The 22,291-nt window shown below is 44.0% G+C and overlaps 1 protein-coding gene and 1 long non-coding RNA gene across 16 annotated transcripts in view; one reads left to right on the top strand and one right to left on the bottom strand.

The window, feature by feature from the left end:
• Window positions 1-10,107: 10,107 nt before the first annotated feature.
• LOC103350428 (uncharacterized) lies at window positions 10,108-11,859 on the bottom strand. The gene is made up of 3 exons (XR_016232628.1): window positions 11,724-11,859; window positions 11,165-11,443; window positions 10,108-10,337 (listed from the first exon to the last, which is right to left on the bottom strand). It is a non-coding gene; the product is annotated as an uncharacterized LOC103350428 (long non-coding RNA).
• The window catches only part of LEKR1 (leucine, glutamate and lysine rich 1), a 219,674-nt gene continuing 208,621 nt past the window's right edge, over window positions 11,239-22,291 (top strand). For 5 of the 15 annotated variants that reach the window (XM_070072606.2, XM_017346867.4, XM_008266381.5 and 2 more), the window contains exons 1-2: window positions 11,239-11,371; window positions 14,854-14,943. In XM_070072606.2, the coding sequence (XP_069928707.2) occupies window positions 14,918-14,943 (26 nt within the window). In that variant the 5' untranslated portion in view covers window positions 11,239-11,371; window positions 14,854-14,917. Of the gene's footprint in view, window positions 11,372-14,853; window positions 14,944-22,291 lie in introns of those variants that run through there. The other 10 variants (XM_089331041.1, XM_089331039.1, XM_089331040.1 and 7 more) reach the window with 8 other exon arrangements.

Below are 22,291 nucleotides of genomic sequence, written 5' to 3'. Positions count from 1 at the left end.
ACCCTAAAAATGAGCCTGGCCAAAAGGTTGAGCCACCCTGTCTACATCATGTTTGCAATTTGCAATGCAAGACTGTGGCAGCCTGTTGTGAGTTGACTGTTCTTCCAGTTTGCTAAAACTGAAAAGGCAGGTCGTTGTTCCATTGCTTTCTTTTTGCTGCAGGGTATTTCACAAGGTGTTACCAAGCTTCTGCAGGTCTTCATTTATGTAGATATTAATTAAACACCTTAGAAGCTGACAGGGATTAGTTCAGGTCTCCTTTAGCTTTGGCTTCCTCCCATCCCCCAGGGCTCTCTGTCTTGCGACTCAAAGCAGAGCAATGCTATTAAACACAGCAGGAAAATGCCTATCAGGGGGCAGATGGAAGCTAATTGCCAAGAACTCTGAAGAACCAAGCTTCTGAGGAGCCATGCTGCCTTTGTTCCAATTAGAAAAAGGACAGCCTACCCTCAGGTGGAAGCAAACCATGTCTTGGTTGGTGACACTGGACCTGGAATTCAATGTCTATGTACCTCCTATACCAGACATCACCACAAAGATAGCAAATTGTACCACTGGACAGGACCATGGCATGAATAACTTTACAGTGATGGTTGCAAGCATTAGGTGAGATGTGGGTAACTTTGATGGGGAGAATGATGGGAAGCAGAGGATAGTGTGCTTCTGTCTTTGAGATTTGCTAAGTGGCAGTGATTGGCTAAGACTGAGATCTGCCTTCTAGCTCTTTAAAATCATTTACCACTGTCATATCTGAACTTCCTTCCCAGAGAGCCCCTCTGCGGTGACTCTTCCTACCCCTCTACCAAAAGCTTCAAACAGGAAAAAAGGGTTCTACATTTCTACAAAGATGTGTGCAATGTATATTTAATGTGAGACATTTAAACATTAATAATCTTTTTTTTTTCTCTTCACTGCTCTGTCCCCAGCACCTAGAAGGCCTGATACATATAGTCTATTGCTACATTGATAGAATAGTCCTCTAGACTTTCAGTCATTCAGCAACAGAAAATTACACCAAGAAGGTCCCTCGCCTTCAAGATGCCTCAAGAGTCATCAAAAATTAGTTCTCGCGGGTGAGCATTTTGCCTTGGGGTTAAGCCATCTGGTTAGGATGCCAATGTGAGCACCTGGTTTTGATTCTTGCTCTGATTCCAGCTTCCTGCTAATATGAACCCTGGGAGGCAGTGGTGATGGTTCAAGTAGCTGGGTTCCTGCCACCCATGTGGGGAAACCTGGATAGAAATCCAAGCTCCCAGCTTTGGCCTGCCCTGGTTCTGGCTGGCCATTGCAGACATTTGGGAGAGAGAACCACGGGATGGACACTCTCTGTCTCTCAAATAAATTCATTTCCTTCTAGGTACTTCATAGGCTAGAAGTCTCAACTCTCTTTACAAAATACCATCACCAAAAATATTATTAGATACTATACTATTATTGTGGTATCATACATTACTAATCATACATATAATTATACTACTACTAAGTATATTAATATAGCAATGATTATTGGAAACTTCCATTGCACATCATGAAATATTTGTCAAATAAAGATGAAGTGTCCCTAAGCCTCCTTCTATTTTAGTATTTGATGGACGATGGACAACAAAATTTGATGGCACCATTGTATTTAAACATTACTTTATACTTTTTAAATTTTATGTATGGGATGTCATAATTGTAGTGAAAAAGTTGAATGGATCATGTTCCTCCAAAGATCTCAAGGCACCTGTGATAAGGGTTAGCACTTCTCACACCTCTGCTGAGGTAGGTATGCTGTAGTGTCAGTTCTACCACCCAAGGATCACATGTGAGTGCCTGGCAAGAGATGCTTTTGTTCACAGCTCTAGTCAGTACAGAGTACTATCTATACATCCATTTACTCACACACTGCTTCAGTCATTTAATTAATTTGATGCAGTTTGCATCAAAATGTGAGGCACTTAGACTCAAGTTCTTACTGAACTTCCATCCCAAATACTACAATCTGTAAAAGAAAAAAAAAAAAAAACTCACAAAAATTAAACATTCAGAGCAGAGTTTTTTCTGCACATGCTGACTAATCTTAATTGTTTCACAGTGACACTTGCCATTGAGTCATCTACAGGGGAATACTAAGGAAATGGCTGAAATAGAAAGATTTCAATGATAAACTGCTTCCAATTCCAGTAATACATGTTATGGATATTATTTAATTGTCTATAACATATTGCTCTTTTCATGTTTGCCTAGCACAGCTAAATACTTGTATTTTCTTTGATTATTAGTTTCCTCCATGTATTATTGAGTTGGTACAAGATGTTCAAGACCGTGAAAAGAAGAATGTAATGGCTTCCTCGTGTCATGGAATGATTTTTTTTTCAGCTCATTAGTCCTTTTAAGTAATCTGACTGTACTCTGACTCTTTCTGAATTCACAATTATTCCTCTTGCTAAAGCATGCTTCCAGAGTTGACTGCATAAATTAAATTTCATGCACGCATATGCAAGTCGTGTGTACTGCCTGTTAAATGAAGCAATACAAATTAAAGGCATATTTTAATGACCTTCAGAGTTCCACGTTACGGTTGCTTTTTCAGTTACCTACAAGCCATTGATTGAAAAACGTGATTTTCAGTGTGGTCTTGAAAGCCGATTTGCTCACAGAATGCAGCCCCCCAGGTTGTGCAAGTCCCCCCCACCCCCAACCTTCTCGTCCAGTTCCTAACCCCTCGGTATGGTTCTGAAGCTCCCACGCCATCGGTTCTGAAGGGACTGCTGCATTCCCCACACCCCTGTGCCGAAGTCGGAGTCGGGGTCAGAGGGGGTCAGCCCAGGCAGCCGCTGCGTGACTGGCTGCCTTCCCCGGCCCCGATGCTGCGGTTGTTCAAATTGAGCTCATTGCCGGGCGTCACGACACGCGCGTCCCCTCGGCGCACTCGGTGTAGCGTGAGGCGCGCCCGAGCCTCCGTGCGGACGCGCCCTGCCAGCTCTTCTGACTTGTCACAATGTCCCCGTTCTCATTATTCCGAAGGCCCGGGGCACCGACAAGTCACGGAAACCTACACAGCGCCGGCCCGCTGAGCGCTCTCTTCAGCTTCAGCGGCCCCGGCACAGCTGCCAGCCCCTCCGAAGTCTGCAGCAGGCTGGGGTCATTCGCCCGGCCACGAAACTGGTCTCCAACGCGGGGGTCCGAGGCTGGCGCCGTCAGCCGCCCGCCAGGGGCCCCTCCCCGGGTCTCCGAGCCCCGGGCGGGCCGCCCCTGCCCTGCCCTGCCCTGCCCCTCCACCGGTCGGCCCGTCCGACGGAGGAAGGTTGCCGAGGCTGCTGAGGCGGAGACGGGTGCAGGGGCGAGGCTGACTCCGCGGCCTCCTCCCCCTTCTCCCTGCTTCCGCAGTCCGAGGTGTTTGCCGCATAACATCGGAAGTGGAAACTTTTAGGCATTAAGACGAGGGCATCACCCGCTCGGGCTAAAGCTGGCGGAGGGCGAGGGGGGCCGGGCGGAATCTGGGATTCCTCGCCGGATTACGCGGCTGAGCTGGCACGCGAGGCAGGCTATGGGCCCACCAGGAAGCCGCGAGTGCACACGCAAGCAGCAAAAGCAGGCGGCGGGGGCGGGGCGGGCTGCCGGCACGCAGGCGGCGGGGCAGCCGAGGGTTGCGTGACCTGCCGGTCCGCGGCCGCACGCACTTCGTGCTCCGAGCAGCCGTCACCCCGCGGGAGGCGCAGGTGCTGGAGGGCGGCGCCTGGCTTCCAGTTTTACAGCCCCGGCGGGGAGGGCAGTCACGCTATGCGCCTATTTCTGGGACAGGGAGTGAGTTCACTGGGGAGGACACGGCGTCCCCTTGTTATCAGAACGTGGGTAACGTTCGGTAATAAAAGCCGCTCAGACAGGATGTATTAAACGAATCAGGAACCAGAGCTGCTCTATCAATCAGCGATCACGCCAGGGCCGCTCTCGCCGGCAAGCTTTGACTTCAGAGGACCGGCGCACAAGGGCAGCTGTGTGACAGGCTCAGAGAATGGAAGCAGAGCCAGGACGGCCGCGCTGGCGCCCGAGTTTTGTCCACTCTGCACAGGGACTAATCAGAGTCCGGATTCTGTGCATGCTGTCATTCTTCCATAGCTCTCCAGCGTTTCATTTTAAAATCAGAGGTGCCTGGTCTCCCTGGCATTTTAACTGGAGAGACTTCTTTACAGGGTGACTCAAAAGCCCCAAGGGCATTAAAAAAAAAGGTGACACGTTATAAGAAACTAAGTTCCTTCTCACGAACATGTGAGCACGAAGTGTTTCTCTGCTCAGAGAGCTATTTACATAGTTCGAATGTTTGTAGGCTTGCGGATAAATCAAGTTTACAAAGCAAAACAAAAATGACACCACTTTTCGCGTCAGTTCAACACACAGAACAACCCCATTCAAGTTAGAGCTCAGAAAATGTCATATTATTTTCTATTAAACTTCGATTTGGTGAATCTGTATTTTCTCAATTCCTCTTATCACCACCTTTAGGCCTATTATTACTCTAGTGAAAGACACATTTGTTTTTGTTGTACAAGTAACAAGTATCATAGGAGGAGGATTTGGCAGGCTTAGTGTATAAACTCCTGGTAAGCTTCTTCAAAACTACAAATTCTCCTCTCACTTTATCACAGCAGGGAAGAGAGGGCAGGAGTCACTTTGGTAAATGTTTTCCCAGCTAACTCTGATTTCCACTTAAGTGTCTGTATTTTTGTCTTCCCAGCACACTTCCTGACTTCTAGGACAGCACTGCCCCTCCGCCCTGGATTCTGCTCTACCTCACCTCTTCTAGGTCTAATTAGAAGTGAGGTGGCATTGCATCTGGCTTGGCCTAGTCCCCATGGTTGGTCAAGAGGCACACACCCAGCTCCAGTTGAACCAGTTACAGTGCTGGCCTGGGTAAAGGATTGGTATGTATGTAGCTCAAGGTACATCAAGGAAGTCATGGCCTGGTATTTCTCTAACCAGAGGTTGGGAACAGAAACCCACCCTCCTCTTCCTGTTGGTGGCAAAATCTGCCTCCAGTGCCCAGGCCCATGCAGAGGCTGCCAGCAGTTGAAGACAGTGGTAGAAGAGAAGGGCTGAGCCCCTGTATCGGCTTTCCAGAAATCCAGAAGCCGTATCTGAGATTCTCAAAACAGCCATTGTTCCTACTTTCTTGAAGTTACATAGGAACTTCTGTTGATTCTCTGAGGTACCCTGGATTTCTAATAAAATATACATTTATAGACATAATAAAATTATATTTAGAACACTATTTATTTTTAGTATTTAAAATGCTATTTTTAGCTTGCTCTTTTCTTTGCATCACCAAAGAACTGAATCATCATTTCTAAACAGCTGCGCAATCTGGTTTGAATAAATCAACTTATCTCACATTTTGGTATTTCTCAGTTTTTAAACACTGAATATGTGTGGTAGTAAGAAATAAATTTCCCATTGCTTCCAGTATCATTCTCTTGGAGTCTCTTTGGTCAGAATTGGGACATAAGCTCCTTTCTAACATTTATTTGAAAAGCAGAGTCTTACACAAACAGGGGAGAGAGAGAGAGAGAGAGAGAGAGAGAGAAACAGAGGGAAAGAGATCTTCTATCTGTGGGCTCACTCCCTAAATGCCTGCAAAAACAGGAGCTGTGCTAGGCCAAAGCAGGAGCCTGGAACTCCATCTGGGTCTCTCATGTAGGTGGCAGGGACCCAAGTACTTGGGGTCATCATCTGTTGCCTTTCCAAGTGTAGTAGCAGGAAACTGGATTGGAAGTAGAGAAGCCAGGACTTGAACTGGCACTCTGCCGTGGGATGTGGGCGTTGTATGCAGCAGGCTAACCCTCTACACCACAACACCTGCCCCATAGACTCATTTCTGATTTAATCACTGCAAAGAGGAAGGAAGTGAAGCAGAATTGACCTTATCTGAACTCCAGGATTTGTGCTGATTCACTTGTGGTTGGGGAATACAGCAGAGGGTAGAGGTGAAGAGGTCTGGATTCCTGAACACAAAGAATAAAGGCAATCAAGTGTCATTACAGTAGTTATGAACATTTTAATAAGTTTAAAACATAATCAATGTATTGTTTTTATCCTAACAGTAATGTTTGAGACTACTATTTGCTCTATACCTTTATGAACAAGCCTACCATAATTTTAATTATTTTAAGCCTATTATTTTAATAATATTTGCATCTGATAATTTGGTATCATTACATCAATATTCTGTAACATACCTTTCTGATGATTTTCAATTCATTATTTAATGGCATTAAAGCTTCCTATTAATAGAAAAACTACTATTCTTTGTTTCTTATAAATCCAGTAACTACCTAAAATTATAGGTACAGAAACATGACTTTTATCTCCACAAATGTAGAATGAAATCAATTCTACCAATCATTTGCCAAAACAAATGTGAGATTCTTAAGATTCCTCATTAGATGACTATGGAACTAAAGAAGCTTGTTTAATCAAACAAGCAAATACTTAATTCTACAAAAATTGTTTTTAATTCTGTTAAGAAAATTATAAATTCTCATCTTTGAATTAATTACTTCCTATAGGCCAGATGCTGAACGTTTAATGAAAGGAATTTGGGTTGTTTATATTACAGATTAATCTCATAAAGAGTTATTAGTGCCATAGTTTTTAATATCAGACTCATTACAAGAGTATTATTAGTGCTATTAGAACTTTAGTCCTTTTGTGTTTTAAATATATATCAGCGTAACACATATTAAACTATACAATTTGGCACACAGTACATTTTTGGATACAGATGTTATCAGTAGCCAAAAGGCCACAAGGAAATATATTTAAAATCTTCAAAGATTTTGCTGTGGTGTGACTTAACATCTGAGAGTACACATTTTTCATTGGAAGTTTTGTTCAATAATCATATGCTCAGGGCTAAAAAGAATAAGGTAACAATTTGTTTCTGCACAGATGTCTAGAGATCTAAACTCCTGGAGAAATATGCTATTGAACCACTGTGACCTTTATTTTATTAGGTTCTGAAGTTTACACTGAACATATGACAGATTAAAAAAGGAACAATGCATAAACCCACAAATAGTATTTTGTGGTCTAAGCCACCTCTAGACCAGAGTTATTTGGGGTTCAAAATATGCAAAGCAGACTTACAAAGCAGTCTATAACTGCAAATGTTGATAACAGTTAAGGAAAAAAAAACTATATGGGGAAAGAAAATCCTCTTGGTGGGAAGAAATGTGTTGACACAAGTGAAAAAAAGCCAAATGGTTCTTAGTAGCTAAACTATTTTCAAAACCAGAAGCTGTATCAGAAAAGGTATGAAGAAAGTAAGTCTAAGAAAAAGTTACATTTATAGAATTAAATACTTTTTGGATATTTCAATGATAGTAATCCACAGTAGGCTGATGCCCTGTGAGTACTGGCTATGTGAGGCCCAGGTGCTCCTGCTTATACTCACATTCAGTCCAAGTACACTTTTGTGCTCTCATGTTGGGCCACGTCCTTGGCTATTTCCACTATTTTGCGTGAAAGTAAACAGTTAGTAGGATCTGACTGAGTTATATTTGGAAGGGTTCTCAATTAAGCAAGACGCTGTGTTTGAAGTACCTGGCAAATAGAAGGAGACCAATAAATGCTGGCTTTTTAAAAAATTCTGCTCTTGCATTGGATGGAACCCAGAAATAGTAGTGAAAGCTGTGGTTGCTCCAGCCTGGGAGGCCTGTTTGCAACCAACTTCTAAAGGGATACAGAGGTAATATATTCTGGTTCACAGGATGGAAATAAAAGTCGGGCTAAGCTCTCCTTTTATAGTTCTAGCTCACTTTAAAATTAGCAATGTTAGGTAGACCTTCTGATAGTTTTACCAGACTTGCAGACAAAATACCTATTCTTTTAACCTGCTTCTTCTTTTTTTTTTTTTTTTGTTAAAGATTTTATTTATTTATTTATTTGAGAGGTAGAGTTACAGATAGCGAGAGAAAGGTCTTCCTTCAGCTGGTTCACTCTCCAAATGGCTGCATTGGTTGGAGCTGTACCAATCTACAGCCAGGAACCAGGAGCTTTTTCTGGGTCTCCCATAAGGGTACAGGGGCCCAAGCATTTGGGCCATCTTCCAGTGCTTTCCCAGGTCACAGCAGAGAGCTGGATTAGAAGAGGAGCAGCCGGGATTAGACCTGGCATCCATATGGGATGCCCACATCACAGGCGGAGGAGTAACCTACTGTGCCACAGCGCTGGCCCCTACCTGCTTTTCTTAAGGGGGTGGGCTAAGAGGAGGGGAGATAGCATAAAGTTATCCACCCAGCTGAAGGGGGATGAATGACAATGGTCTGCTGGATGAATACCTAAGGCAAATTCATAACAGTAACAGAAGCAGACACTCTGTTCTCATAAACCAACACAAATGTCTGAAGATCAAAATAGGAAGCCTTCCTTTAGTCCTTTATAGAGATTCTACTCTATTAAATAGACAGCATTTTTCCTCCAGAGGTCATCGACGCACAGGGGAAAATAATAAAGAGTCACAAAAAAAGTTTTAAAAAATTAACTTGGTTTTTACTGGATTATTAAAAGTTACAACAAATGCAACTTAGATTATTTTAAAATTAACAGGATTATACAAAATTTTATTCAGTGTGCCCAAAGATGGGAATATTTTCATTATACGAGGCCTCAGCGTGGCCACTAATGGGGTGGGGAAAGGGAGAGGGTAGAGGGTGATAGAGCAAGAGGAAAACCTGGAAAGAGATAGAGGAAGATACTAAGACCAATATAGAACCAATATAGACAAGATGCAATGGGAGGGCAGATTTAACCTATTGTGTAACACCCTGTCACATTTCATCTGTGCTGTCTTCTTTAGGAATTAACACTTTTCACTGCAATCCTTTTAAAAAGGCTATTCTTTGCAACTTATCAACTCTCTTTTCCCTTGAAATTCTTAGTGACTCTATTGCTAAGACAACTTTCTACGATGACGAAAATGTTCTGCATCTGTGCCTATACAATAGCCACATGTGACTGCTGAGCACTTGAAATAAGGCAGTGCAATGTAACAATGGAATTTTAAAATGTATTTCACTTTAACTAAATAGTTGTAAATGACTATCTGATCGGACAGTGCTGGTCTAAGAGCCATTTACAGTGGAAATCAAAATGGTCTCAAGGCAAAGTGTCCATGAAAAAACACAGATGAAATTAAACCACAAAGTGAATCACAGCCTTTCAGCTGATATTCCCCCAATTCTAAAAGTGTTGCCTTTCCTTATCATATATACCAGGGGAAGGGAATATATGGCCTGCGGGCTGTATAAGGCCCTCCAAATCATTTGGTCTAGCCCTTGGTGCCAAGGCAACCTTGGGTAGGATTCAAAATTCAATAAATCTATAGCAGGCTAATTTTTAAGCTGATAATTTTTGTATGGCCCACAAATGATATCATAAGTATCCAAATGGTCCTTGGCAGAATAAAGATTTCCCCATGCCTGATCCACACAAAGTACTATTATTGCTAATAATACAGTCGCACATCACATAACAGCATTTCATTGACAGACTGCATAGACAACAGCAGTCCGTGAGATTATAATGGAGTTGAAAAATTCCTGTTGGGGCATGGACCACTCATGTTTGTGGTGATGCTGGTATAAACAGACCTGTGTGGCCAGTCCTGTACTACAGCACGTACAGGTGTGAACAGTACATATGCAGTTACTGATAATGCTGGTAAGCGACTATGTTCCTGTTAATGTAGTTATTATACTCTATCATTATTTTACTGTGTACTCCTTCTACTTACTGCAAAAGCTTCTCGTAAACAGTAGTACGCTGTGTTAATCTGCAGCTGCCTTACACATCTCTTGCTTGCACCACTTTCTCTGGTGCCTGATTTAAACTCATGTTGTTTTGTTCATCACGGCCCTAGGAGCAATAGGCCATACTATATATACACCATATAGCCTATGTGCACAGCAGGCTATGGCGCCGACGTTTGTGTAAGTATACTCTATGATGCTCACACAATGAATTCTCCCCGTTGTTAAGCAATGCCTGACTGTACAAGCAAACTAGCCTCAGAACAGAGTGATCTTGCTTTAGGTGTGCAATTCCCGTTACAGATAAGGCACTCAACATATTTAGATCATCTGTATTTGTCCTGTATCTAAAACCCCCATTGTTACAAAATGAGAACAATCCTGCCTTCACTGACCCTCAAGGAGACAGATGAAGATGAGTAGTTCTGAAAGTTCTCATAAGCATGCTGTACTTGCCCACTGGGTTGACTGTCCTCTGTACTGCTTAGTCATTTGTTCAATCCTTTGAGTACTGCTTCTCTTTCTCAGATGAGGAACCTTCTTTAGAGGCTGGGAACAGAAAATCAACAGTGGGTGGCACAGCAAAAACGTCAGTTTACGTGTACAGGGCACATCTAGCTCCCAGAGTAGTACTGCCCTGAACACAGGCTTTAGGAAATACATCACGTTGTCATATTCATTAACAAACAGCCCTCAGTTGGCAGTTTGAGTATTGTACCAGTACTGCTCTGCATCATTTAATCACGTCTCCACAACGAAGGGTTTCATTAACTGTCTTCATATTCAATCTCATTTTATTCAGTGGTAATGAGTCTTTCCCTGTGAGGGAGCCATGAATGTTTCCTTTGGTTCCCGCATTTTGGACCTTATACAATCCTCACAAGCGAGAGATCTGGATTCGGAATGAGTCACAAGGGCTGTTTCTGTCTGGGTTAGTCACAGATCCTCACCGTATGCTGGTATGCGGTGCTTGTGGCGCAGTACATCATCAGTTAATACTTGTTTTATGAATGAATGAATGAATGAATGAATGAAAGTCAGTTATGTGTAAGTGAACTAAGTACTTCATTTTGATTATTTTTGAAGAAGGATGAAAATCTTACCAAAGCTTTCCAAGTACTTTGTACTTGTTGTAATGAGTGAAACCAGTGCTTCCTTTTACACCCATGACCTCATCTCTGTCACCGCTCAAGATCAGTTACTGCCCACTACTGTGTTGGCAGGGATGGGAGGTAGGACCAGGACTCGGCGCGCGGGGCAGCGCCTCTCTCCAGCGCCCTGCAGGGTTGTGACGTCTCCCTCCACCTCCGCAGCCTTTACCAAGCCTTCTGCCCTCCCCCACCTCGCCGCCCCAGCTCCCCTTCCCTCCCTCTTACGGCACTCAGCGTAAGCAGAGTTCTTTCCTCGGAACCCCGCCACCAAGCTCTCCCACTTCCGCTAGTGCAGTGTAGGGGAGCGCTGTTCCGCGTCGGCGAGAGGCGTGGGCCATGACGTCACCGCGCCCTGACGTCAGGCCGACGTGCAGCGCCGGTCGCCCGGGAGACGGGGAAAGCCGTTTCGCACCCGGCGGAGGCGAGGTCTAGGTGAGAGACAATGGCTTCCCTTTGGCCCTGGATGACCCGGGACTCAGTTCCGGAGCGGAGGCGTCCTCGCACCTGGGGAGAAAAATGAGCCGCGGCGCCGCCTCAGGGCGTGGGGCCTGGCGCCTGCCTCCGCCGCCGCGCTTCTCCGCGGCCCCTGCGGGTCTCCTGGAGCCCGTCGGGCCCAGGCACTGACTGCCTCAGTGAAAGAGCGGTTCTGCCTCCTCGCCCCCGCCCCCCTCTCCTCCTCTCCTCCTCCTCCCCCCCTTCCCTTCCGGCCGAGCCGGTCCCGAGGGAACGGGGTTAGCGCGGGACAGATTTCAAAGCCCTTTCCCGTAGTTTTGTCTGGCCTTACAGTTGGTTTCTATTTGGAAAATCCCGCCGCTTCAGGAAAGTCTTAGGCCGTGCACTCCCGCTTCACCTGCCCTTGACCCGCCCGTTGTGGGTGACTCACTCTGTGGGAATGGTTCAGCCTGAAAGCTGAACGTGAGTTCGTGGCCCAGCGTGACACTGGTGTGCGGAAGTGAGTCGGATATGAGCGAACAAGAACGTTTCTGCATTTTTAAAATATCTTTCTCGTGATCTTGTTAGAGAGCAGGTTCACAAACACCTTCGTAGCTTCGGCCACTTACCTCCGCTCCTCTTGCCAGAGGGCAGGCTACACAAGCGTGGTGTGAAAGTCGTAAAAACACGCAAACTAATGTCAACTTAATGAGAGTATATTTAAAATTACACATTTCCTCCGTTACCAAAGGGGAAAGAGAACCCTTTCTTTCCTTGAGAAACCTAGTATTTTGTGAAAGCTTTCTCTCCTTTCATTTGTAGTGTATCTTTGAAGACCCAGGAATGCATTTCTGGTGGGCCCGGAAGCTATTTCTTTGAAATGTAATCATCAGGAATGATAGTGGCCCTATCTCCCTGTCACCTTGAGAGTTTAGGTGCTTTACTCCCCAGCTGCAACCACCTGATTCCTTAGGATGGAGGCAGTTAGCTAGGACAAAAGGCTACCCCCAACCACCAGGTAAATTTCAGATGGACGCTAAAAGAATGGATAGCAAACTGTGTTGAATTTTCTTCTATGAGGACAAATTACCACTTTTCTTAAGGACCTGTAACTGATACATGTGTTTCCTTACTGTAGAAAAAGAGTGGGTTTTCTTTGGAATCTCAGTAGCAGATAGGCAGTGATGTACGTTCAAGTCTAAAATCTTAAGAATAAATGTGCTTTCCTTCTGCATTGTGGAGAGTTTTCTGGGCTGGCAGGAAATTTTATTTTTGATTTATCCTGAATAATCAGAATGTGCTAATTCCCCCCCTTGGTATAGTAAATGTCGTAAGTTGGTATAGATTCTCTGTAAAGATACTGAATAAAACAGTTCCACTAATACCTTAGTTTATACTATTGCTCGGATTGTGTGTTCTCAAATACTTTTCTAGATGAAACTTTTAAAGGGGGATGTGGAGGATGGTATTAGGCCCAGCAGTTAGGACCACACCTGGGATGTCCACAGTCCATCCTTGAGTGCCTGGGTTTGAGGACTGGTTCCACTCCAAGATTCTAGCTTCCTCTCTCCTGCTAATATAGACCCTACACAGCTGATGAATTAACACAGTTGGGTCCCTGCCACCCAAATGGGACACCTGGATTGAGCACCTAGCTCCTGGCTTTGGCTTGGCCCAGCCTCAGCTGTTGTGGGCATTTGGGGGAGTGAAATCCCAGATAGGAAATCTCTTGTCTTTTAAATAAAAGTAAATAGATGAGCTTTTCGATTTGGTTGGTAATGTTAAGAAAAGAACTCCCAATAGAATTGAAGTTGGTACCATTTTATTTTACTGATGGGAAATCCACCTTAAAATGCCAGAAATGAACCTTCTGAGCTCTTGCCACATGACTGTGACAACCTCCCAAACATCAGATTATGTTCTTGGCTGTCTGGACACGTGTCAGGATGACTACTGAAAACACACACCCCACATTGTGTTATGGGATGAGACAGCCTATTAGTTATTGCAAGGTGTCCGGCGCATAACAAATCTTCCCAGGCAGACGAATCAATTAATTCACAGGCTTTTATTGGGGTTCCGCTCCTGGGCGAGGTTCCCTGGTCCCAACAGAGCAACAGAGCGGGGGCCGGCGAAGTCATGCATCAGAGATTGGGAGAGCTCCTTTTATAGATTCAGGGCATGGGGGTTAAAGGTTGAGGCAGGTCTGATCCTCATTGGTTGACCTTTAGGCACCTGCAGGGACCTTGACCAGGACTTTTCTTCCCCGCAAGTACAGATAGGGACTTCTCAATTCCCAAGCCTTCCTCCTTGCAGATTCCAAAGCTACCAGTTGTGTTGAACAGCACCTCATTGAATGAGGAATCTTTGTACTAACACAGGGAATGAGGCATTCTCCCTTCCTCCAGTGGTTGTGCAATTGCAAAAATAGAGTGCCACTACAGACAGGAATGTTTGTCAACTACAATTTCCCTGTCCCCTTGCTGTGGCTGGAGTTGCTTTCTATGATAGAGTTGTATGCCTCTTTACTCTTCATTTGTCAAAATCTGTCCTGATCAAGCATAGACCAAGAGGCTTTCACTAACTCCCCACCCACATACAAAATAGAAGACATTTTCCTTTTCTGAACTCCTAGATGGTTCTTGCCTACAATAACTCATGGCCCTCAGGCCTTCTTCCTTGCTAAGAAGTTAGGCCTGTGTCATCTGACCCTGCTGCCCCTCCCCTCCCCCAGCTCCTTAGATACACATATTCATGCTGTACTCAGGAAACTGGATTGTCTATTCTTTCTCCATTTTTGGGGAGGGTTAAAACAAACAACTGAAAGTGCTCCCCCATTTTCCATGGTTTTATGAAAACTTACATAATACTAGAGTTTTCTAATTGAGTTGCTTTTACTAAGAAATGAAGATCTATTAGAATACATAAAATTATATAAATGTTCATCTTATATAAACTTGGTCCTTGCCTTCTGATGCATTGATGACTCTCCAATGCCTGCATATCATACTTAATCTGGTAACCCTTCTTATTTCCTGTATATCGTTTAAACAAGCATTCATGCCATAACTGCTTTGCTTATCTGCTGAACTAAAATACTATATTTAGATATTTTTCCTAGTAGCTTTTCAGGAAGAAGTTTTTCTTTTTTTTAAAGGGACTGTAATAGATGAGTCTATTTAAATTTTTACAGTTATTCTGTATATGTAAAACAAATAATTAGTCGCACCAACAATTACTTTTATTCTGTACAATTCTAACAAAAGAGAAAATACCTTATTTAACTCAGCAATCTCTATAACTCTTTCTTGTTCTATTGGCCTAATAACTGAGAAGACCTCTGTTGTACCTTCTAACAGCCAAACATCTGTTGAAACAGTTACACGCATTCATCCCCAAATACTCCTAAGAACTAATAAATGATTTTATTTGAGTTTTCTTCATGGTATCTCATTTCTGATGGCAATCATCAATGTTTTCAGGTTCTTTTGCCTCAGAGCTTCCCCAGAATATTTTTGGAAATTATGGATCGTCATATTCCCTTGCATGCCTTACCTGAAGAAATCCAAAAGGTATGATACTAGATTGTGTTATTATAGCATAACATCAGGAGCATTTCAACAGATAACCCAGACATCCAGAGGAGTGAATTCAGAGCTTTTATACTTATTTTGGTCACAGGATTTGCAATAAATTGGTAGAGTAGGAGGGAGAATAATCACAATGGGCAGACTTACAGAATTCCATTTAGTGCAAGGAGTATTTGTTCCTATGAAACAAGACAGATGGGTCAATTACAGTATAGCATTTGACAAGGTCATTTGGATCCCTACTAAAAGAAAGCTTCAGAAATGTCCATAATATGATGCTAGATTTTTTTAAAGATTTATTTTGTTTATTTTAAGAGTTACAGAGAGAGGTAGATACAGAGAGAGAGGTCTTCCATCCACTGGTTCACTCCCCAGATGGCCGCAATGGCCATAGCTGCACCGATCCAGAGCCAGGAGCTTCTTCCGGGTCTCCAACGTGGGTGCAGGGCCCCAAGGACTTGAGCATCTTCCACTGCTTTCCCAGGCCATAGCAGAGAGCTGGATTGGAAGAGGAGCAGCTGGGACTAGAACCGGTGCTCATATGGGATGCCAGCGTTTTAGGCCAGGGCTTTAACCCACTGCACCACAGTACTGGCCCCTGATGCTAGATTTTTAAGTTTTTCTCTTAACACAGTTTTACCTACATCATTTCTATGCAGTTACTGTATGACAGGCACTACTTTAAGCCCTTTTGTAAGGCTGCCACAAAACACCTTTCAGATATATGTATGGAATTTGTATGTATATGAATTTGTTGAATATTGTTAATAAACAATTTTTCATGGTTTCTATGCTATCGCTTCCCTATTAGTTCATACCTGTCCTCAGACAGATGTGTGCTTAAGAAGTACCCTCTCCCCTGTTTTCTTTCATATTTTTTATTTTTTTAATATCAGATTTATTTGTTTATTTGAAAGGCAGAGTTACAGAGAGAAGGAGAGACACAGAGAGAGTTAGAGCAAGAAGAAAGAGAGAGAAAGCTTCCATCTGCTGATGCACTCCCCAAATGACTGTAACATTTGGGGCTGGGCCAGGCCAAATGCAGGAGCCAGGAGCTTCATCCAGGTCTCCCATGTGGCTGCAAGGGCCCAAGTACTTGGGCCATTTTCTGCTGCTTCCCCAGGTAAATTAGCAGAAAGTTAGAATGGAAGTGGAGCAGCTGGGACTTGAACCGTCGCTCATATGGGATGTTGTTGTGGCAGGCAGCAGCTTAACCCACTATGCCACAACACTGGTGCCTCTCCCTTCTCTTCTGCATCTTGTACACTCCCCTACTTCTTGCTGTAAAAGCCCTAGCAAATTACTTATGGAGGCGGTTCTTTTCAGGAACTGTATCTTTCAACTTCCATTTTCACAAGTAAGTAAAAGCTTACTTATAAGTAACTCATGCTTGAAGTTGACTACTTGGTGTCACCCCTATCAGTGGTGACACACCTATCAGTGACAGTATTTTAAAAATTATACTATTGGGACCAGTGCTGTGGTATAGGGGGCAAAGCTGCCTCCTGAAGTGCCAGCATCCCATATGGGCGCTGGTTCAAGTCCCGGCTGTGCCACTTCTTCTTCTTTTTTTTTTTTAGATTTATTTATTTACTTGAAAATCAGAGTTACACAGAGAGAAAGAGAGGTAGAGAGAGAGAGAGAGATCAGAAATGGAGCAGCCAGGGCTCAAACCGGTGCCCATATGGGATGCTGGCACTGCAGGCGGCAGCTTTACCCGTTAAGCCATAGCGCCAGCTCCTGCTCCACTTCTGATCCAGCTCTCTGCTATGGCCTGGGAAAGCAGTAGAAGATGGCCTAAGTCCTTGGGCCCCTGCACCCACGTGGGAAGACCCAGAGGATGCTCCTGGCTCCTGGCTTTGGATCAGGGCAGCTCTGGCTGTTGTGGTCAATTGGGGAGTGAACCAGTGGATAGAAGATGTCTCTCTCTCTCTCTCTCTGCCTCTCCTTCTCTCTCTGTATAACTCTTGACTTTCAACTAAATAAATAAATATTTTAAAAAATTATAGTAACAAAGCATGGATTGCCAAACTAAATATGGGAGAAATTTTAGCTACACATTTCTTCATCCCTGGGGTTGTCATTACACATTGTCTGTTTGTCGTAATTAGTAGAATCATGGACATACTTAAGAGTGCCAAACCTAGGTCCGGGGGGTATCTACACTTTTCCTCTTTTGTTACCATCCATCCCTCCGAGACGGGAATCCTTTCTTTCAAAGCTTTCTGTGAGTCTGCTGGAGAGTACTTAGGCTGAGGCTTACAATGGGTCGGGGAAGATGTGAGTAGTGATTGGAGAATCTCCTCTGTCAAGGCTGTTCACTTTGCTGCAGCATTGGCTAAGTTGTTCCTTTTATTACTTCAGAATCTCCTGTTTGCTGTCCTCTACAGTGTAAAACAGCTATTTCCTTCTTTTTTAAAAATTATTTATTTGAGAGTAGAGTTGCAGACAGAGAGAGGGAGAGACAGAGAGAAAGGTCTTTCGTCCACTGGTTCACTACCCAGATGGCTGCAATGGCCAGAACTGAGCTGATCCGAAGCCAGGAACCAGCAACCTTTTCTAGTTTCCCACCCTGGAGTGCAGGGGCCCAAGCACCTGGGCTATCCTCTACTATTCTGGCAGCCCATGGCAGAGAGCTGGATCACAAGTGGAGCAGCCGGCACTGCAGGCGGCGGCTTTACCTGCCATGCTAGAGCGCTGGCCCCAACAGCTATTTCTTTAGTGTTTTCTATAGCTGGTAGCAGTCTGAAATTTTCTAAATCATATTTAATTGCTTCGTTGTTAGCATTTAAGAGTCTTTTTTCTTTCCAGATGGTCCCATCAGCGTGGACCACTGAGAAAGCATGCCTGAAGCCAGTGTAAGTTCTAGTGCCCTAGTCAGGGCTATTATCTCTGCCTTTCTGTACAGACATCCCTGGAAGGAAACTCTTAGCTTCAGCAGTTCCATGTAAAGACACAGCTGCATATACTGTACTCCACTGACCACTTACCAGAAAACTGCTGCCATCTATGCATCATGTTTCTCTTGCAATCTGTCCTGCTTGAGTACACTAGGTCTGTCACTTCAGAGCAGTCGTGTGCTAGGGGTCCTGAGACACTGGCGGCAGTGTGGAGGATTCAGAGTCTGATAGGATTTTAGGGTGCTTTGGAGTATCTGCAGCATTCAGCCACCAATCAACTAATGTTGCTCATTTGTTTCTAAAATGTTTGTCACTTGTAGTGGCGTCTAGATAGGGGCAGTCCCCTAGTTAGCTTTTCTGCCTCTCTAATTAGCAAAAAGGTGGCTACAACTGCCCATAGGCAGAGTGGCCATCCTCAGAACACTGTATTTAACGTTTTTGGAAAACAAAATTTACTTGTATTAATGGTCCAACATTTGGGTCATGATCCCCACTTGTTTTGCAGGTATATAGACACACAGGTTGGAGAGCTTTTTTAGTTCAGGCAGTCCCAAAGTGGGTGGGGACTTCTGACAAGAGTTCTTTTAGCTTTATAAAGGCCTGATGGCATTGTTTATCCCACTCACAGAGGTCATTTTTCCTTTCCTTTTAACATAAAGTGGTTTTGCTATTAGACCACAGCTAGATATCCAAATGCAGCAGAAGCTGGCTAGTCTCAGGAGTCCCTGTAATTGTTTTCTGGTCTTGGACTGAGCCAAGTTACAGATTGCCCAATTGCAGCCTTGGGAAGGCTTTGCTGTCCTTTGGATGTTTTAAACCCTAAATACTTTAAAATTTCCTTGAAAATATGTGCTTTTTCTTTCTTAAACATTTTTAAAATCTTTACCAGTTTAGAAAATACTTTTTATTTATTTGACATGCCTAGAGAAACAGAGATAGATCTTCCATTCACTGGTTCTTGGCCCTAAATGCCTGCAACAGCAAGGGTTGGGCCAGGCTGAAAGCCGGGAGTCAGGAACTCAATCCACATCTCCCACACAGGTGACAGGGAACCAAGTACTTGGGCCATTACCTGTTGCCTCCCAGGGTGAGCATTAGCAAGAAGCTGTAATAGCAAACATAATAGCTAGTAATTGAACGAGGCACACAGATATGGGATGCAGGTGTCCCAAGCAGTGTTTTAATCACCATGCCAAATGCATACCCATGTGCTTTTTCATTTGGTATTTTATATCGCTTCTCTGCCAGATAACTCAGGATTTGCATGATGCTTTCAGCAGAAGCAGTTTTGAGGGGCTAGCCATAAGAATGGCATCCTTTCTCCTTTTCTTACTGTATTCCCCTCAGGTCTTTACTCAAAACTTCCTCAAAAAATTGTAGAAGAAATTTTAAACCTGTGGCAGAACAGTGCAACAATATTGCAACTTCTGATGAACTTTTGAGTCTTGATGCTCAAAGACAGATAGCTTTTGAGATTTCAGTTCTAGGAGAATACAAGAGAATACATTTTGTTTTAAAGATTTATTTATTTATTTGAAAGTCAGAGTTACACAGAGAGAGGAGAGGTAGAGAGAGAGAGAGGTCTTCCGTCTGCTGGTTCACTCCCCAGTTGGCTGCAATGGCCAGAGCTGAGCCGATTCTAAGCCAGGAGCCAGGAGCTTCTTCTGGGTCTCCCACATGGTTGAATGGGCATAAGGACTTGGGCCATTTTCTACAGCTTTCCCAGGCCATGGCAGAGAGCGGGATCAGAAGTGGAGCAGCTGGGTCTCAAACCAGTGCCCATATGAGATGCTGGCACTGTAGGTGGTAGCTTTACCCACTGTGCCACAGCACTGGCCCTAAGAATGCATCTTTTAAGTCTAGAACAGTATAATACCTGTTATCCCCTGGCAAATTAGACAAGATATAGGGACTGGGTACTATGGGATGGTTGTTCTGAACTGCTTCATTCATGGTCCTCAAGTCCTGTACGGACACCTATATTTATCAGACCTGGCGTTCATGGCAGGTAGTAGAGGGTGTTAGAAGAGTATCTTTAGGGCCTGATCAGTAGTTGACTGAGGAGTCTGTTTAAGCCTGGTAAAATCCTGGCTATTCCTTTGGGTCTTGAAAGATATTGTTTAACTCTGGGCCAGTGATCAGTCTACCTTAGTATTACCTATATAGGTTGGGCATCATCATACCTGACCCTGAGCCCCTACTTCTGGATGAATTTGAACTAAAAAACTTGAAGAAATAATTTATCATTTCAGCATCTTTAGGTGCTTCATGGAGAATAGCCAAGAATTCTGCCCTTTTGAACTTCTACTTTATTTTTTTAAAGTTAGTTAATTACTTAGAGAGGAGACACACACACACACCACAGAGGGAGTGAGAGAGGGAGTGAGAGGGAATGAATGCTAGTCTCCCATCTGCTGCTTCACTCTCCAAATGCTTGTGGTGGCCCTGTACTAGGAACCGAAGCCAGAGGCCAGATCCCAACCCACATCTCCCATATGGGTACCAGGACTAACCACTTGAACCACCTGCTGCATCCCAGGGTGTGCATCAGCAAGCAGCTGGCATTGGGAGCTGAGCTGGGACTTAAACCCAGACACTCCAGTATGGGATGCAGGCTGCCAAGTGGCAGCTTAACTGTTAGGCCAAATGTCCATGCCTGTATTCAGTTTTGATTAAAATACATGGTAGCACCCAATCTAATTAGCAGACCTCTTCCCAAGGCTGCAATGAGGTGCTCAAGGACATGTAGAAAAGACTGAATCAGAACATTAGAACCTACTTTCCAAGTCAGGCTCAAGCCTCTTATCTCCTTTTGTTGATACTCCTTTAATATTACACACCCTCTTAGAGAACCCTGTGTAGTAGGCAACGCAAGTATGTGGCTCCTTTGTTAAGCAAAAACTGGACTTTCTCCCCTTCTCTATTTAGGGTAACCTGGAGCTTTTCAGGGAGATTCAGGTTTTATCATGAAGAGCCATTCAGGGGGCATCTGACTACCATCAATCTCTCCTATCAAAGGAAGCTGAAGGGAATTAGGTTTGCCTTAAGCTTAAACTGTTCAGAAAATCCCTTTTCCAGCATCATTCCTGCTTGCAGTGTGCACATTGGTTAGGAACTAGCTTAGCTGTGACTCATTGTTGGTCCTTTGTTGGGGGCTAGGGTTACTTACCTGTGGTGGCTTCCCTCATCCTCCTGGGTTACCTGGAGGAGACTGGAGAGCAATGTCCAATTATGTTGCCTGCCTTTTCATCTTTTTGTCATCCTTCTTATCTTCTCACTTGCTGAAAACCTTAAAAGAAATTTTTTCCAGTTGAGAGGGATTGGTTTCAAGACCAATAGCCAATTTTTAAGGCCTTTTCTAGATGTCAAGGACTTTGAAATATAAAGTAGGTGTTTTGTATTACCTGACTTCCCTGGATTTCTATTGGAGGAGTGGGGAAGGGCTGCTTAATTCTGGCATGCCTTTTGGCAACATATTCCTGTACTGCTGCAGTTGCTGTAGATACGCTGGTATATTGGGTGTCCTAACTTGGGACCATCACTGGGCTCCATCCCTTGCTTGGCCACCACATCAAGTGACCAGATTGATCGGCATGCCGCTCATCAGCTTCCTCCCCAGCCTTTGCCTGCACAGCTGCCTTTTCCTTTACTGTCAGAAGGTGGTCATTAAGGTTTGAATATCTGCCAGATGGGATTGCAGATTTTAAAAATGCACTATGTTAGTAGCAGAAATTCCTCAGGATTGGCTTTTAGGCCTTTAACCTTTACCTTCCAGTCATACAGGTCACAAGTGCCACGTGGTACATACACATTTTATTAACTCTCTTTCCTCATCTAGAATCTGGCAGAGGGGGAATAAATGTATCTCCTGAAGGCTTATAGCGAGTTCTGTGCTAGGTAACTTTGGCAGTGCTCCTGGGTAAAGGTGGGTAGATTGGCTTTGTCTCAGATGAGCCTCTTCAGTGGATGGGAGGCTGGCTGTTGAGTCAGGGGAGTTGGGTAGAGGCTTTTGTACATTGTCAGTGCTAGGAGCAGCATGCACGTTGCTCAGGGCTAGTTGCTGGAGATGGCTCAGGGATCAGGGAAGTTGCCAAAAGTGGCCCTTCTTTATTTCTCTTTACCCTTACAGTCTAAAGAGATTCTTTCCCCAGGGAACTCTAGTGTGGGTAGGGATTTCCCTTCAGGTTTAGAATGGGGAGCACTGAGTTTTAATTTACACAGTTTGTACTTTTTCTAAAATCCTTTATTCTGATATAGGGCCATGAAACACTGCACATATGGAATCTCTTCCCATCTTTCTTCCTGTTTACAACTAGAGTCCAGTTGTATGATGGCATTGTAAGAGAGCCACCCAGCCACTTTTCCAGATCTCTCAATGAATATTGTGGCCAGGCTGTGTTACAAAAAGAACATCATCTATTTTGTTGTCA

This window comes from Oryctolagus cuniculus, chromosome 4 (genome assembly GCF_051225735.1).
Source record: "Oryctolagus cuniculus isolate XC-2025 breed Fujian yellow rabbit chromosome 4, ASM5122573v1, whole genome shotgun sequence".
Lineage (NCBI taxonomy): Eukaryota > Metazoa > Chordata > Mammalia > Lagomorpha > Leporidae > Oryctolagus > Oryctolagus cuniculus.
The sequence above is the reverse complement of the archived record's forward strand: the minus strand, read 5'-3'. Positions and strand labels throughout refer to the sequence as shown.